The sequence below is a fragment of the Trachurus japonicus genome, chromosome 22 (genome assembly GCF_045865225.1).
Source record: "Trachurus japonicus isolate A0001 chromosome 22, Traja_1.0".
In the NCBI taxonomy this organism is placed as follows: domain Eukaryota; kingdom Metazoa; phylum Chordata; class Actinopteri; order Carangiformes; family Carangidae; genus Trachurus; species Trachurus japonicus.
Window position 1 is genome coordinate 9,518,594 of NC_140928.1, and position 17,647 is coordinate 9,536,240.

The window sequence follows — 17,647 nt, forward strand, 5'->3', positions numbered from 1 at the left end:
CCAATTTGGGAAATCATCATGAAATTGGAAGGGCTGATCTGTTTACAATAACATTACAAGTAGTAGTGACAAAATTAAACTTTGCAAACAAGAATTAAGAAATTTGAACAACAGCAAACTGTGTTCAACCTCTATGAGTGTGCAAAGTCTGTATTTTTTTTTTTACGCAACTAGTTCACTGACATGGTTATGAACAAAAAACAGTTGCTTGCTGTAAAAGTTGGTTTAGTAAAATAACTGCTTGTTGTGGCTTCACTTGAAACCGTCTTAACGTGCTTCTCTTTCCTAGGCAATGAAAGGAAGAAGTGCTTCTATTGGATAGTAAACCTGCTTGTCCCTGCATGAAACCTGAGATTCAATTGGACCTGGTCCTGCAGTGAAATTAGAAAGAGAGAGAAAGAGAGAGAGAGAAGGAGAGAGATAGCGAGGGAGGGGCAGAGGGGATGTCCCTCTCAGGACTGTTGTGAAGGATCATCAGCATCAGTGACCCACCTTGTCATACAGCTGCGGCGAGACGACATGGCCTCTCCACGGCAGTTCGGCCGGGCGTCTATGGACAACATTGCTAATGTGATGCAAAAACTGCAGGGTAAGTGTCATTCTTTGGCTCCGTTGGCTTAAAGACAAAACACTCTCTCCTCCAGCGCTGCTGCACACTAGTATTGTGCTGATTCAATGCCTGGGCCGCGTGCCCATCTGAAGTTTGTCAGCTTTTGCAACGCAGGATGCTCACACACTCATGCTTACGTACACGCCCTCTCACAGACCCACTCACATAGGAGCTATTTAGGCATAGAGCTAGAAAACTTATTGTTAATATCAAACTTTCTTTCTTCTTATTGCCCTCAAGGATGACAATAGTCATAACAGGACAGGCTTCCAGTTAAGAAATTGTCTTTTTCTGTGTACTTAAATGTTTTAGTTTCTTGTAAATCTGGATTCTGTGATGCTGATAAAGACTTAAGGAGTTAGAAAATGCACAAAAAATACAACACGGCATCTTTTTTAATACTTAAAAGATCACAAGTAACATACATGTTCTCATACACTTGTAGCCTTTCAACTACACATTTAGGTAATTTGATTTTGTGTGCACATGGTATCTTTTGTCACCAGGTTTATTTTTTCCAAGATAGCCCATAATCTTATTTGCAATAATAAGAAATTCAATGTTCATTCTTGTGATATCTTGTGACCAAACTACAAAAAGACATACTGCATTGTGTGGCCGGCCTGGACGGGGCAATTAAGTTATTTAGAGGAACATGATTCGTTTTATTTAGGTGATATTGTGAAACTCCTGATCTCGACACATGATTCAGAGCGCTCCTCTGATGAGCTCGTCTTCACATCCTTAAATCAGATTTTCTTTGGCGACTACTAAGCCAAGGTTGTTGCAGAGAAGCATTTTCTCACAGTAGTAGCACCAAGTTATAAAAATAAGTTAACACCTTTTTTTTGGTACAAACAATACAATTTTTTGAAGGAATATACTCTTTTTTTCGTATTTTTTTGGGATTACGGGGTCAAAAATGAGCTCTTTTAGTCAAAGATGCATCAGAAACATTTAATCTTCCCCGAGTCTTGACACGAGATACCGAGTCACAACAACCGCGGCTTCATGAATGCACAGACAATGCACTGAACAACACTAAAACCTGACACCCTGTCTGCCCTTGGTAAGAGAACAGATCGATGGCGGGAGTCTCTTTTTGTTGGTGTCCCCCTTTTGTTACAAGGGCATTAGGCCACTACCACCTTCTCCTCGCATGTCTGGCTTCATCCGCTTCTGCTTTCAGTTCAGATGTATTTCTGGATGTACAGTATGCCAGGAAATTTTACACGTTATAGCTTGTTACCATAGCTACAGTTATGAAATACCTCTGTGGTTGTGCCAGTGTTGCCCAGTTCCTGCCATAGAGAGAGAGAGACTTGATTTCCGGTGCACTGACTGCACATCTATTTCCATTTTACTTGTTATCACGCACAATGAGGGCGAAATTAGTCATCACCGATAACACCTGTCATTGATTTGTTGCAAGACTGTATGAACCAACTCAAAGAGAATCAACGCAGCATTTAAGTCTTTAAGTTAACAATATATTTTTAAGATGACATACTCTTTCTTTCTGTCTGACCTGTCATACATCACAATCAGTAAATCTTTGACGCCTTGTGGGTGAAAATGTATTCAATTTACCAATGACACAGGCCTAAAGTGCCAGCCCCATGTCGCTTGTTTCGCTACAGGAAGTGGAGTTTGATGTCATGTCACATCTGGAAGACATTATTGTGCCAGTGGCTTTAGGTGAGAGACGAAACAGTCTTTTTTTTTGTGCAGCTTCCTGTCATTAAAGGCACCCTGCAGGGAGGTTTACGGCGCACATATTTGACCTAGGGCCCATCTGGGTGTTGAATTATTGACACCAACCTGTCCGTAGTCATGAAAACTCACTGATTACTAGTCTAATACACCACAACCTCTCAAACTTTTCAAGATTTTACCTTTGGGAAACCAAAAGCTTGTGTTTGCATTTGATACAACTTCTTGTTGTTGTATTATTATTTGGTTCCAGGGCCATATGATGAAGGAGTCTCAACACCTTATGGCCTTAAATGCCCTCAGGATACAACTGACGTCTATCTCTTGATCTCGCATGACAGGAGCATTATGACTTGGCCTTTGTGGGTTTCAGTTTAGTTGAGGGTGTGTGTCAAACAGGATATGAAGGAACGCAGCTGGTGAAAGGTTTGTGGCGACGTCTCAAAGTATGGTTTATCTCCTTCATGGAAATTAGGACATGCAGTCTGATCTGAATTTATATAATCACAGATATAAGCCTATTTCTGATCATTATCTTTTCAGATTTGTCTCAGATTTCCAGTACTTATGAAATGTTTTGCAGTGTTTAGTCTTTTTGCTTCCTGTGATCAGTAATCAAGTGACACACCCTGAAAAAGAACATCACTGGAGTTACAGAAATCATAAGATTCATAGATTAATGCAAAAAATAGAGAAAAAATTCCAGAGTGACATCTTCAGTTTTTCGATTTTTAGGCTAAACAAAGACATTCAGTTCAAATCATATGAAGCATAGAAGAGCATATATTTTTTAGAAATGCTCTAAAAATCCTACATTTTCTTAAATAAGCCAGTAACACAAGGTTGCACCCTTGTTGTAAAAGGTCACAAGCCCAAAAACACCGAGAACTGCTGTGCAAGAAGCACACCCACTGTTTGAAGTCTGTTTTCGCCAAGAGGGTGGAGCTGTTCAATCACGGCTGGTGTAAAAAGTAAAAGGACAATAAGAATAAAGCCCATCTTGCATGTTGTCAGCTGTGAGAGATGCTTCTACTCCACAGTGTCAGTAACAGCTGCCCAGACAGCCATCACACTGATATGATCTCATGCACACACACACACACACACACACACACACACACACACACACACACACACACACACGCCTAATTTCCACTCTACACTGAGCTAAGCCAAGGTGCTGCAGGCTGTTTTAAATACTTATTATTGCAGACAGTCGATGTTTAAACAACACAATATCTGTTCTGTAACCCTATGTCTATTTGTTCTGTTTTTGAATATTAGATTACGGTCCTGTCACGTTGTTTTGAACATCAGGAAACCATTCACTAAGTAATAATTCCTGTATCTCGGAGTGGACTGGCTCGAGTCCAGCTGCAGAATAGTTTCTTGTCCTGCCTAATTGTTGTTGGCCTCTCTGAGCTAAAGTAGGGCTGCTGTCGACTAAATGGAAAAACAACAGAGTGAGTAGGCTTTTACAGTGCTCCCAGATGACCAACACAGGCGATTGAAGCCAAGCACCCACAGCACAGTTTTGCCAAAGGTATCATCTATCCTAAGATCACTTTAAGTACTCCATTACTCATGTGAATTTCAGATGTGTTAGTGGCTTGATGCACTGTGTGCTGCTTGTTGCTGGGGGTATCCACTTTTAATTGCCACTTAGCTACTAGTACTACATCAAAATTAATTAAGTCAGATGGCCGAGACATAATGACTCAATGATGGTGAGCCGTTTTACATGAGGATTTCATGCTTGTCAGTTATTACGCAGAGTGCTCAGACCCCTTATGCTAAATTTGTCTTGACAATCTAAAGAATCAATACAAGTAGAAATGTAAAGGTTTTTGTGAAGGAGATATTGAAATATCACATTGACACATGATAAGTATTGAGACTCTACTCAGCACCTTGTTGAAGCACATTTAGCAGCGACTACAGTGTCATGTATTCTTGGGTGTGATGCAACAAGCTTTGCACACCTCACTTGGGGGATTTTCTGCCATTCTTCTCTGCAGATCCTCTCTAGCTCTGCCAGGTTGGATGGGGAGTGTTGGTGGAGAGCCATTTACAAGTCTCTCCAGAGGTGTTGGACTGGGCTCAAGTGGGACATCCACAGAGAGATGTCCCTAAGCCAATCCTGTGCTGTCCTGACTCCGTGGTCAGGGTCATTGTTAAGTTTGAAGATGAACCAATGAGTCAGTCTGTGTTAGTCATTTCTCTTGACTGGGTTTTCATTTATACCTTCTGTGCCTTGTTTGACCCCCCCCCCCAAAAAAAAAAAAAAAAATGGTGCCACCACCGTGCTTCATCATTGGGATGCTATTTGGCTGGTGATGTGCCTTGATGGGTTTTCTCCAGACATAATGCTTTGAAATTAACTCCATCTTCTTATTATCGCACAAAGTGAACCATTTATGTTCAGGACTCTGGACAGTTCCTTAATGGCTAGTTGGATATTAGCGCTGAGCAACAGGAACTGAAGTTATAACTTAAAGTTATCAGTTGTAAATATACTTTTTTATTCTTTTTGTTCCCTTTAATATTCATATTTTTAGTCTTGAGATGACAGTCAGTTTGGCGTGTTGAGCCTCAGTACTTTGACTATGCAGCACAGAGTCTCAAAAACACTGTTGAGGCACTGAAAACTTTGTCAGATTTCTCATTAACCAATTCTCAAATCAGATAAATCCTGATTTTATATCTAGGAGATACAGTACTTCTCATTTCTGATGCACTTGCACTGCAGATTTTACTTTTACAACATTTTACAGTATTTACAAGTATTGAACAGCATGTTGTTGCTTTAGCTTATTTTTGTTAAAATTTAAAAATTGATTTTTGTAAAAAACAAAAACAAAAACAAAAACAGTGCAAGTAAATAAACATGCCATCCACAGTTCTGTTTGGATGTGTTAGTACTATTTATTTAGTACTACTTGAACTATCAGTGCTATGAAAAGTTGCATTAATGTGAACATAATTCATGTAGATTAAACGGGGTCTCTGAGGGGACGCATGTTAAGGGTTAAATAGATAAGTAGATATGTTCATTAAACATTAAACAGTTGAAAAGGCTTCACTTGCAATTAATTACATGTCTAATATTATAATTGTATATTTTTATCATTTGTCCTCCAGACCAGTTTGAGTATGTAAGGTTTTTTGTGATAAGGGCTTAGCTGGTCATAAATGACTGAGCACTGATTGCAGTGTCTCTAAAAGCTCATTGTTCTCAGTTCATGCAGCTGTCAACAGTGTTTTTAATAGTGCTACTTCTAACCTTTTGCTTTTTTGAAAGTAAAAAGAAAAAAAGAAACAACAACAAAAAACTCCATTTTCACCCAAATAGCTTTTCTGGGCCAGTTCCACTAGCAGGCTATAGAGCAGTAATAATAGAATCACAAGCTCGGGCCTATTTTTAGTTTATCAGAAAAGCTTTTAGTATGCCGGTGGTCTTGAAAGAATAAAGGGATTTTTCTGCAGGAGATGATAAGCTATCAAGTGGCGTACTTATTCACTATTGTGTGTTATATTCAGAAGAGCTGAGTAGTAGCCCACTAGAAAAAATACACTGGACAGAGCTGAAGTGGTTTTGTTTTGGTTTTGCAGGTCATAAATAGATATGCTTTACTGCTTTTACATGATGCTGTACATGTAAAGGGAATCCCTGGGTGGGTGTGTCTGCTGTGTCGTCACAATAGCACTGACACTGAGAGGGTAAAAGAGAGAGCAGGTGGTAGATGTCATTCATCGGACTCAGCATTAATTATTAAACAATGTTGCACCCTGGTGAGCTTTGTGCAGCAGTCTATCTAATTAACAGGTCTGCGGGGACTTCAATTAATATTACAGCTATAAACTTCACAAAAAAAATCTTTATTTTCTTTTATTTATTTAATATTTTTTTGTATTTCTTTCATCATCGCCTTAGACAGTGTAATGCTTTTTTAATGTGCCAGTCTCAAAGAAGATTAGACAAATCTTATGGGCAAACACAGGACCATGAACACACACACACACACATGGACACACAAACCAAGCTTAAATGGGGATAATGCAACCGAGGCTGTGACATCACCGCCTCCCAAAAAGCTGATTGGTGGAGCCATGCATCTAGCTGATCTCTCTCCAGCCTCAGACGGTACGATGATACAGCGAGGCAGTGCAGCGGGGGCTGTGCACATCCACACACAGGCATGGCTCCTCTGGGTGGGAATAACACAGGAAGAAGGAAGGATGGGATTGTAAATCACCCTATCTATTAGAGATTTTTTCCCCTTGCTCCTGCCGTCCGTGTGTGTATGTGTGTGAGTGTGTGCGCGCGTGTGTGTCAGTGTGTCTGTGTGTTAGAGTGTCAGGGAGGAGGGGACGTTTTTCATCACAGCCTCCAGCAGCTCTTTTGCTTTCACCGGGGAAACCAGGCAGCCAGATCTGTTTTGCTTCCTGCTGGGAGAGAAAAGAAGGGGGGAAAGGACAGCTGTGTGTTTTCATCCCAGCTTTTTCCACTGTGGATCCTATTTTTTTTTTCTGCACATGCATATATATATGTATGCTGGAACTCATGAAAGGCAGAGGGACAGAGCCGGAGAGTGGGGTGTAGAATGGCTCACTATAAGGATGTATCTGTCAGGAAGACTTCTTTAAACCTGGTGACTGGGTTTTTTCAGTATCTCCGTGGTAAGTAGGGCAGCAGCACCCTTCATCTCTCATCTGTGTAGCTAATATGGGATGTAACATATGCTAACAGTGTGTAGGTGAATCCTTGCTTTGTGAACTAGTTATGATGCTGCATAAACACAGCTGTATGTGTGCTGCTTGTGTGTGTATTTGTGTTGTGTATGTGTGTGTGTACATCTGTATGTGTGTGCTATGCTTCAGTGGGCATCCCCTGTGCATCAGTGATGAAGCATTTGCCTGTGGGTTAACTTGACGTTCTTTTGCTCCCTGTATAGCCTTCTCATCGCTTCTTTAAACACGTGACCACTATCTATATCTCCATGGGTGGATGTTTAAAAATGGCCACTGTGTGCAGCACTAGCCTGCCGGCATGCGTGACAGGGTGTTAGGATTCGGTCCTTGTCGCGACAATAGCATCACTACAGCAAAAGAAATCAGTTGTTTTGTTATAGGCGTTGCATAATGCATGAGGCTGTGTGGCTGAATATATTAATAGGCCTACAAAAGAGGCTGAGGGTGACCTGAACAATCACGCATGTTATTACTGAACACAGAGGGGCTCGCGAGACGTGTTGGCTGAAATTTCCTCCCCACTCAGTCTCTAATCTCCTCATATGACCTCTTTTTCTTTGAGAGGAGGATCCATCACACTAACACCGACAAGCTTGTGTTAATGACATTGCACAGATCTAGCCATACTTCTTAGTTCACGCTCGGCGCAATGCCACTCAACATCCCAGCGGCAGTGTGAAAAGATGTAGTGTGAGGTTGGATAAAGTACTGTAGGATTATGGCCGAGGGGGAGTCCTACAGAGATTAATTTTTTATGCGTTTCATATTTCTGCGGTATCAACATCCATATGTAGAATCAATTAGCTTCTTTGCAGAGACACATCTTTAATCTTCTGCTCATCCATTCTCTCCATCTGTTGTGCCCTCTATCAATATCACCGGCTCCTCTGGTGTGTGAGGCTTTTAGACTCGACAGTCAACAGTCAAGAGCATGTGGCGTCTATCATGTACTGACATGCGCTGTGTGCCGTTTACTTTCAGATGAGCAAGAGGCGGTGCAGAAGAGAACCTTCACAAAATGGATCAATTCTCATCTAGCAAAGGTAAGTGGGAATCTCCATCCAATGCTGTCCTCTTGCTTTACCACACCACGCAGCGATCGTTCATCAATCACCGGCGTAGAGATCGTAGGGTTTTTACAAGCTCGTCAGTGCTCATGTTAAACAAACTGTGAAGGCAATTGCATCACAAGGAAGTTGTGGGAGAGCTATGCTATGTTGACCCTTCTCATCAGAGACATTGTTGATGTTTTATTGCTCATCATGATCATGTAGCTGGAAGATGAGCTACAATAATAGCCTCTACTGTATTAACGCTGCACAAGATGATTGGATTTATCCACTTAGCCGCAAGTAATGACATAAGTTACGTTGTTTCTTAAGCCTTCAGAATCAAATCATGTTTGATGGAGCAGGTTTTTGTTTATTCCTGGATGTAGTGATGGTGAGGGAGCACGCCCTCTGTGTGGTACCTACAGTATTTGTTATCCTGAAAGAGGAGGGGGATCCTGAAAAGGTCACGGCAGAGGCTGCTGCTTGTTGCTGCGCTGCAAAGATGACACAGACGTGATGGAGCTCAGAGGCAGAGAATCTCACTAGAAGCACTTATACACAGATGAGCCTCTGGGCCACGAGTGGAGTGTGTTTGTGTGGACACGGGAAGGGCTTAATGGAGTTCTTCAGAGGCCGGTGTGTGGGGTGGTGGATGTATTTATTGTGCGTTAGGTGTTTGTCGGCCTGTGTAGTGTGTGTGACTGTGTTGGTATGTGCGTGGGTGTTTGGATATTCGTGTGCTATATGCGTGAGTGTTTGTGAGTGTGTGTATTTGTAGAGACAGGATTGGCAGGGACAGTGATGCGGTGTGCAGATGGAGAGCAAGAGGGTGAGGACGGTTCCCTGCAGGCAGTCGTCTGCTTCATAGGTCCATGCATGTAAATTACAAAGCACCGAGGGAACAACAATAACACTCAGCTTTACATGCTGTTAAACATCACACTGTGACCCTAAAAATAACTGGCTTTATTAGTTTATACCCAAAGCAATAAGATGAATCTTAGATCAGAAATGGGCCAAAACACTTCCTAGAGAGGAGAGTTGTTAAGAAAATCCAGAATATGGTAAACTTAAACTGTAAACACCGATGACACAGCAGAGTGCCCAGCTACTCAGACACAGATTCAGAGTTTTAAGCCTGCAACCTGGCAAAGAGATCTGGTTTAGAGGGGTCTTTTGTTGGGCCTGATCTGCCCACAATAGTTCAAAGCAGGGCTTCTAAAACTTTAGAAGAATCTCAGTTATGTGGTCGGCCAACGTAGAGTAGCTCTGTTGGTCTATTCTTCATTATTCATGCACTGCGCCCGAGCACACTCACTGTGCATACCAATAGGACTAATGTAGCATAAGCCACATCATGAAAGAGCTCCCAGTCATGTTTACACTGCACATGGAGACCAGCTGATTTAGGGATATTTACTGTACTCTTCATGTGCAAAAAAAGGTTTCTTGCGGTGACTTTGGTATAGTTTTCCTTCACATCAAACAATAATGAATATTGGTTTGAACTGGATCTTCTTTTTTATTTTTTTTAATGGGTGAAAGTGTGTTTTATCTAAGTTTGGACTTCCTCCAGCTGTCACTCTTTCCCTGCAGCCTTTGTTTCCATTTCCTCTGATATTGTATTACTAAGCACCTTTCCAGTGATTTTTGCTGTTTTTCCACAGATAAGAAGTCTCATGTGACTGTTTTCCAGGGTGGGAATAACTTTCAAATTTCACAGGTTATTTTTGCATATTAGCAGTGTCATTGGAAAATCAGATAACTCTTATTTTTCCTTTTAATTGATATGGATATAGTAATTGTAGATTCTCCCAGTCAAATAATTGATTTATATATTAAATTCATAATTCTCTCAACACATAACTCTGTGTAATCATACAACACTAATGGGCCTTGTGTGGAATAACAAGACAGACGCTCGTCTCTTCACACTGCTTTGCCCCAAATAGGCAGCCAACTGCATCCTGTCATGGAATATGTTGAGTTGTGAAATGGCCTGTATACAGTGCCAAATAAAGAATTCCCGTGGCGACCTTTTCCTTTTAATTACATCTTCTCTCTGTCAAATAAATACACATCTGTTTCATTCACTTACGTAGGAATGCCTTGTATAATACAGAAGGCTCCGGCGCTGTCACTCAACTTGGAGATTGTGCGACGCTGTAATTGTGCGGATATGATACCAGGAGACAGTATCCAGTTAGGGTTAAACGAATACCATCGCCTCAGGACTGGGCACCGGGCCACTGCTGAGGAAAAGGCAGCATCTTTTCAGCTGCAGGGAGGCTCCATGGTTGTTGCCAACAAGCCTGTTTCCCACAAACACCATTTGGTTTCTCCTTTTCCCTACTAATGGGTTAGAATACCAATATCCTTTCACACTGAAGGATCAACAACAGTGCAACGTTACTGGTTCTTTAAATGCATTGCTTCCACAGATGAATGTATTTATAATTACGCTACATTTTCATGATGTTCTGTTTCTGCATTTCAAAGCTCTGTCTTCTCCCCCTCCAGCATAAACCACCACTAGAGGTTAACGACCTTTTTGAGGACATCAAAGATGGGGTGAAGCTCTTGGCTCTGTTGGAAGTGCTGTCTGGCCAGAGACTAGTGAGTAGCACTTACCTTTGCACAGGATTCAAACATGATTATATGGATATGCAGAGCATGATTAAGATCATTTCAACTTTTATGCTGATTTTTAACTGTGGATTTTAATAATTCCCTTGTGAACGCATGCGTAATTCAAGTTCAAATTCAAGTGCTTCTGTTACATTCCTATACAATTTACAACGAGCAAAATAGGAGTTGTGCTTGGTTCTGTCTCTCAGTAATCAGAATTCCTTAATGTTTAATTAATTGTAACAGAAATTGTGACATGTGAGCAGCTGTTTAGAGATTTGTAAACAGACTGATCTGGTCATAGAAACAATTAACATAAGTACATCTACAGCTTGACATGTACTGTATGCATTCCTTATATATTTAATTATATCAAATATCAAATCCAACCAAGAGAAAATAGATTGCTGAATAAATGTTGCAAAGTACTCAAATGTATTTATTCATGTAAATGATGATGAATCACCACAAGAAATGGATGCACTGAAATACATTTATGTATGCATATGGTTTGAGACTTCATGGCTGCAAAAGTTAAAGATTTAAGGGAAACTTATCAAAAGTATTTTTTGGGTCATGGGTTACTGTATATAAAAGAACTATTCATATTGGCCTATATACTTTGTTGGTTAAGCTATTATTTAATCTAATGCTCAACTTTGACAGTGTAAAGATAATTATACAGGATGGGAGAATGTATATGCACAGGGGGTAGATCTCTAGAAATGCAAACTACAAAGTCCCAAGTTGGAATAAAAAGGTTGTTGCTCACATTTTTTGGTGCATCACTGCCCAGTAATTACTATACTAGGCCATAATACAGACCTGAGGCTCCCTGCTGTGAGGACCTGTTAGCACCCCTGTCTTCTTCTTTCACTCTCTCTTCCCGAGTCCGACACACACACACACACACACACACACACACTGGCCTACTCTCTGATTGCTATTTAGTAATTGGACATGTCTTGATACGAACTGCCATGTCATCTGCAAAGCTGTTACCTGGCTAATGAGTCACTCGCACTGGTGAATGCTGCCTGATGCACTCAGTGCTGTCAGGAAGCACACCCCTGCTGGTTTATGTCAGCCAGATATTTTTTTTTTACACCGACATGTCTATGGATTTAACTTTCTCTCTTAAAGCAGCTTTGGCGCCCACCAGTTAATTTATGTAAGAAAATACACCCAGACCACTCTCACTGTGATTTGTAGGTTTTTCAGCTGGTCGGTACAGTAGACAAATTGACCATCTGCAGTAAATATCCCAGGCTTTGATATGATATTTGCTTCCTTGGCTGCTTGATGTTTACTCTCTGTCTGTCCTGTCTGTCATAAGCCTTGTGAACAAGGCCGCCAGCTGAAGAGGATCCATTGGGTTTCTAACATCGGCACTGCACTCAAATTCCTTGAAGGCAGGAAGGTGAGCATTCAGTCGTAACAACTATTTAATCCTTTAAATGTTAAATGTTAAAGTTTTTTTTTTTTTTACACAACTAATTATCATACTGTAAAAATAAGGAAGACTTAGGATGTCTTAAGATAGTATGACCAAGAAGAAGCTGTTAATTAGATGTTTATTAGTGCACACAAGGTGCATCTGTTTGCACAGCATGTGAAACGATGAGAGAAGCGGTAGCTGGAAACAGGACCTCTTGATTACATAACCCATCTCTAAATCCCTTGGCTCTGTGAGGCCCGTGTCCCACTTTCATCTGGCTTCCATGAGGACTGAGACTTACATTGTTGTGATCTCTCTCCCATCATGTGTGCCTTCAGTCTGTGTATCGAGGATCTCCGGTCAGTCGCCATAAAACGCCCTGTGTGATCATGTACTGTATGCATTCTTTTCATTTGATGCATGATGTATACAGAGCTTGGATACAGCCTTTAGTTTTTATAAGTCAAGTGATTACGCTTTTCTACCAATATGCATTTTATTGTATTTTGACTAGAACAATGGTTTCTGTGTCGGGCTGGATTACCTACAGTTCTGAGCTGCTCAAATGTAAAGAGATGTAAACAGATTTGGGCAATTTTCCAATGCAAGGTTTGCAGTGCTATAGCTCATTTGCTTTTCCTTCAACGCCTAGTTGAACACACTCTTCTCTTTTTTATTTTTATTTCTCCTCTGGTTCACCTTTCACTGTGGCTGTTTCTGCCCTCCTGGTTTGGCTGTTATATTTACCTGCATCAAACACTTGGCTTTGATGACTTGTTTTGGTTGAGATTAAACTCAGGAGGCCTCTCTGAGTTAAAATGCAGAAGACTCTTACTTCCAAACTTTCTGGCTGTGACTTATTTTCCATAATAATCCTCTTGCTTGGCTCTTGTTTCAGATCAAGCTTGTTAACATTCATGCCACTGACATCGCAGATGGACGACCATCAATTGTCCTTGGGTTGATATGGACCGTTATCCTCTACTTCCAGGTAATACTTAACTGGATGTCCTCAACTGCTCAGTTAAATGCTCACTCTGAGTTCATGCCCTACATAGAAAGTACATATTTTTGGCACAGCGACAACGTTTTAACAGGACAAAGACTGACATTGGGTTAAAAAGCCCAGCGTCAGTCTTTGTCCTGTTTATGCCAGAAAACCCAGATGGAGATGGATGCAGAAAATATTGCCATTTTCTTGTCATGTTGCCATGGCCACAGAACAACCTCCTCTCTTCCTTTTGTTCTTGTTTCTCAATTAGATTGAGGAGTTAACCAGCAACCTGCCAGCCCTCCAGGCACTTTCCAACAGCAACTCTTCTGTCGAGAGTATACCGAGCTCTGAAACAGGAAGTCCTCCCATGAAGAGGAAAGTGGTCAACAAATTTCAGGGCAATGCCAAAAAGGCCCTGCTGAGATGGGTGCAGTGCACTGCTGCAAAGTACGTTGTTCACTTTCAGATTATCTTTTGTGTTGCAAAAGTTTAAGTGTATTGAAATAGGCAACTTCTCAACTTATATGTACCATATTTCAAGTGTCTATGTTAGTGTTTTTCAACCTTGGGGTCGGGACCCCACGTGCGGTCGCCTGGAATTCAAATGGGGTCGCCTGAAATGTCTAATTGAAAGAAAAATAATTACTGATAAAAAATTTTTTTTTAACTAATTATTATTCTTTTTAAAATTATGATTGCATTCTATGCTTTCACGTTCTCAAATATAAATCAAGTTCAAATAAAATGCAGCATATAAAAATATCTAAGCAGGCCCTTGATTGACAGCCGCGATCACGTAGTCGCCAGAAATTTGTGATGTCAAAATGGGGTCATGAGCCAAAACAGGTTGGGAAACACTGGTCTATAGATTATTATGCAAAATAAAAATGTTAATGCATTTGTTTTCCAGGCATCATGGGATTGAGGTGAAGGACTTTGGTCCCAGCTGGCGAAATGGTGTTGCATTCCAGTCGGTTGTGCACGCCATCAGGCCAGACCTGGTGGACATGGAGGCTGTGCGGAGGAGAAGCAACAGGGAGAATTTAGAGGAGGCTTTCACGCTCGCTGAAAATGAACTGGGCATTCCCCGCCTGCTTGATCCAGAAGGTGCTCTTGACCTTTCCTGCTGCCTCTATTTAATATTTCAGTGATGCACAACATTCAGGCACAATAGCCCCTCAATACATTGCAGATGAGTCTTTCTAGGCTTTTGCATTTTAGGCTTAAGGCAGCAAATATACATTATTTAGTAGATTTAACAAGTTTTTTTCTGCGAGAGCAAATTGTTTTAGCCTTTCAATCCTTGCTGCTTGAGAGATTTGACAAAACGTGTGCTGAAAAGATCGCCGACACCCTCCTGAGGATTAAAATTCTGTGTCAACACGTGTCTCTGAGTTTTTTAGTCTGTGGAAGAGAAGCAGTCTGCAGTGGCTCTGCAGTCCTGTCTTCTCTAGCTGAGTCGTGATGCTTTATTGCACTGAAGAGAGAGCTGCACTGAAATGATTTCTAGAAACATAAGGTCAGGGATGGAGACGAAAGTAGACACGTATAATTAGCCGTCCAGCCTGAGGGACATTCATCCTTATGAGGAAGTGGGTTTTTTTCCCTCATATCTGCGACAGTCATGTTTAATTCTGGTGCATCAGATAACGTTTGTGTTGTTCTGTAGATGTTGATGTGGACAAGCCAGACGAGAAATCCATCATGACGTATGTGGCTCAGTTCCTCAAACACTATCCAAACCCCCACCACTCGGAGACTGATGGACAGCAGGATGAGGTACCCTTTTAAAACTTATACTACACTATAATACTATATTAGAAGTGATATTTCAACAAGTTATTATTTTCAGAGTTGTATGTATTGTTGCCATGCGAATTTTCCCCAAAATTGGTTAGTGTATCATCAATCACAGAGAATTACCACATGCAGAGATCATAATAGTAGTATATGCTTAATGATGAAAATGCTTAAAACTCCTGCTGAGCTTAATTGTTGTAAGCCCATGCCTGCGGTTCTTCATGCTCGTCATTATTGCCACACAAATCTCTGATGAATTATAATATAATCATAGCATGAACACAGCAGTAATATAATCATCAGGATTATTTTCTCCATCATCACAGACTTTCATTTCTCCATCTATTTGTTTTTTGTTTTTTGTTTTTACGCACATTAAGCTGCTTCTTGGCTCAATTCCAACTTTTGCACTGTCAGTGCCAATACTTCAGGTGAGAGATCAGGTCATGGTGCTGCATGCTTTCTGTTTGGAGTGACATCCCACCTCACATTCATCCCTCTCAGCTTCTTTTTCTCTTATTTTCTTGCTATTCTAATTCCTTTTGTGGTGTGTTTGAATCTCTTTGTGTGCCTTGCTGCTTCCCTGGATAGTTTGGTCCCCAAGATATAGAGCAAATGCTTGAGGTATGTTTCACAAAAATTAACAGACTTAAATGTTAGAAAAACTTACAGTTGTCCGTATCCTTAACATCTTCCTCGACTTGTAAAACTAATCGGTCCTAAAATGCAGGGGTTGGTCCTCTCTGGGATCTGTTAACATCCTTTTTCTTCTCTTTAATTCTGTATTTCTGGAATGTCAGTTTGGCATGAGTCTCCCAATCTCAGGGCATGCTGATTTGCGGGAAAAAAAAAGAAAACAAGAAAGAAAGGATTAAATTTGATTTGTTCCTGTGACTCTCTAATCGTGCCAGAGGGAGGAGAGGAAGATGCTGAGAGAGCTGAGGGTGTTTTTAGACCAGCTGGAGAGAGATGTGCTGCGGGCCCAGGGAGCAGAGGGAAACCTCACTGACAAATATCAGGTGAGTCAGTCAAGGTGCACTGTTACATAACGTCCTGCTTTGACAAAGACATTTATCAACTCTAAGCATCTGTGTATCTACTTGTGTTTATGTTTTCCAGGCGTTTAAGAGCTTCCGTGTACAGTATGAAATGAAGAAGAAGCAGACAGATCCTCTGCTGCAGCCAGTCAACAGAGATGGCAAGCTGTCTGTGGACCAAGCTCTAGTCAAACAGGCCTGGGACCGTGTGTCTGCCAGGGTAATTGTGTTGCGTACTTCTGCACAGCGTAAATAATTTATAACCAACCCACTAAGAAAACAGCATTAATTATGATAATTAATCATTCCCTAAATTAAACAAAACCGGAGGATTAATAATAGATCACTGTTTTCTTTTATTTGTCTTTGAGATTTTCTTTGCTAGAAAAAATGCTTTGCTGCAACTGAAAGTTATCATAATGAGAGAAACACAACTCTCTGCTTCTGTTTATTCACTGCCAGTGAAAGTTCAGTGGAGTGCAAGTGTTTGAATCAGAGAGGAGCAGGCGGGAACAGAGGGGGTTTTGTTCGCGGAGCAGTCCACATCCACTGCTCGTCTGGACTGACATAAAATCTCTTTTGTAGCCTGATGAGCTTGTGAACATGTGGAAGTGTTTTGATCAGGATAGGCCTCTCCATGGTGGGATCTTGCTTTGGCAGAGTGGATTTTTTAATGGATGTCAATTGCAGCTGCTGGACTGGCACATCCATCTGGACAAGTCTCTGCCTGGTCCTCTGGGAGTGATTGGAGCCTGGCTTCACAGGGCAGAGATGGCTCTGAGAGAAGACATCCCCATCCAACATGCTCATGACGAGACGGCCAATGTTCTTCATAGAAAGCTAGAACAGCATAAGGTGAAAGCATGCCTTTGGATCGCAGTGTATTTGGGTACCCACCATGCTATTAACATGGTTTTTACCATAATGAAAGAGAGTGTGATCATGATTTTATGTTGAAATTTTGCAGGAAGTATTAAAAAACCTGGAGGCCCACAGGCAAACCTTCCACCAGATCCACAGGGACAGATCAGTGAACGGGGTCCCTGTCCCACCCGAACAGCTCCAAGACATGGCTGAACGGTTAGACTTGTTCTATCTCAAAAAATGCTTATGATGATTAAACATGAACTTCATGTTCTGATTTCATCAGGTGACAGAAAAGACTTTCTGTGTTTTCCCTTTTTTTGAGATTTAATTTGTTTTATTTGCAGGTTTAATTTTGTGTCTACGTCATCACACGCTCACTTGATTAAACTGGAATTCTGGGAGATAAAGTATCGGCTGATGGCATTTCTTGTCTTGGCTGAGTTGAAGCTCAAATCCTGGATCATTAAATATGGCCGCCGGGACTCAGTTGAGCTCCTCTTGCAAAGCTATCTTGTAAGTTGAAATAATTGGCACAGTTGCAGAAGAATTAGTGTTGCACGGTCTCTATCAAACTATTAAATATAATTATTTTTGTCTGCTTTTCTGTTCCAGACTTTCATTGAAGGCCACAAGTTCTTTGAGCAGTATGAGATAATCTTCACAGCCCTCAAGCAAGCGGCAGAAGTTTATGTAAAGTCTGACAGTTCAAGTAAGATTTTCTGTTCAAGTGCAAGTTGTCTACTGTAAATATATATC

The 17,647-nt window shown here is 41.1% G+C and overlaps 1 protein-coding gene across 14 annotated transcripts in view; it reads left to right on the plus strand.

Moving 5' to 3' along the window:
• Nucleotides 1-277: 277 nt before the first annotated feature.
• syne1b (spectrin repeat containing, nuclear envelope 1b) overlaps nucleotides 278-17,647 on the plus strand; it is a 74,192-nt gene continuing 56,822 nt past the window's right edge. For 7 of the 14 annotated variants that reach the window (XM_085766485.1, XM_085766496.1, XM_085766492.1 and 4 more), the window contains exons 1-15: nucleotides 6,674-7,003; nucleotides 8,057-8,118; nucleotides 10,648-10,743; nucleotides 12,092-12,175; nucleotides 13,092-13,184; nucleotides 13,456-13,634; nucleotides 14,098-14,294; nucleotides 14,857-14,966; nucleotides 15,579-15,611; nucleotides 15,899-16,006; nucleotides 16,107-16,244; nucleotides 16,715-16,879; nucleotides 16,992-17,104; nucleotides 17,236-17,404; nucleotides 17,504-17,600. In XM_085766485.1, coding sequence (XP_085622611.1) covers nucleotides 6,928-7,003; nucleotides 8,057-8,118; nucleotides 10,648-10,743; nucleotides 12,092-12,175; nucleotides 13,092-13,184; nucleotides 13,456-13,634; nucleotides 14,098-14,294; nucleotides 14,857-14,966; nucleotides 15,579-15,611; nucleotides 15,899-16,006; nucleotides 16,107-16,244; nucleotides 16,715-16,879; nucleotides 16,992-17,104; nucleotides 17,236-17,404; nucleotides 17,504-17,600 — 1,720 coding nt within the window. In that variant the 5' untranslated portion in view covers nucleotides 6,674-6,927. Of the gene's footprint in view, nucleotides 590-6,490; nucleotides 7,004-8,056; nucleotides 8,119-10,647; nucleotides 10,744-12,091; nucleotides 12,176-13,091; nucleotides 13,185-13,455; nucleotides 13,635-14,097; nucleotides 14,295-14,856; nucleotides 14,967-15,578; nucleotides 15,612-15,898; nucleotides 16,007-16,106; nucleotides 16,245-16,714; nucleotides 16,880-16,991; nucleotides 17,105-17,235; nucleotides 17,405-17,503; nucleotides 17,601-17,647 lie in introns of those variants that run through there. The other 7 variants (XM_085766488.1, XM_085766495.1, XM_085766490.1 and 4 more) reach the window with 3 other exon arrangements.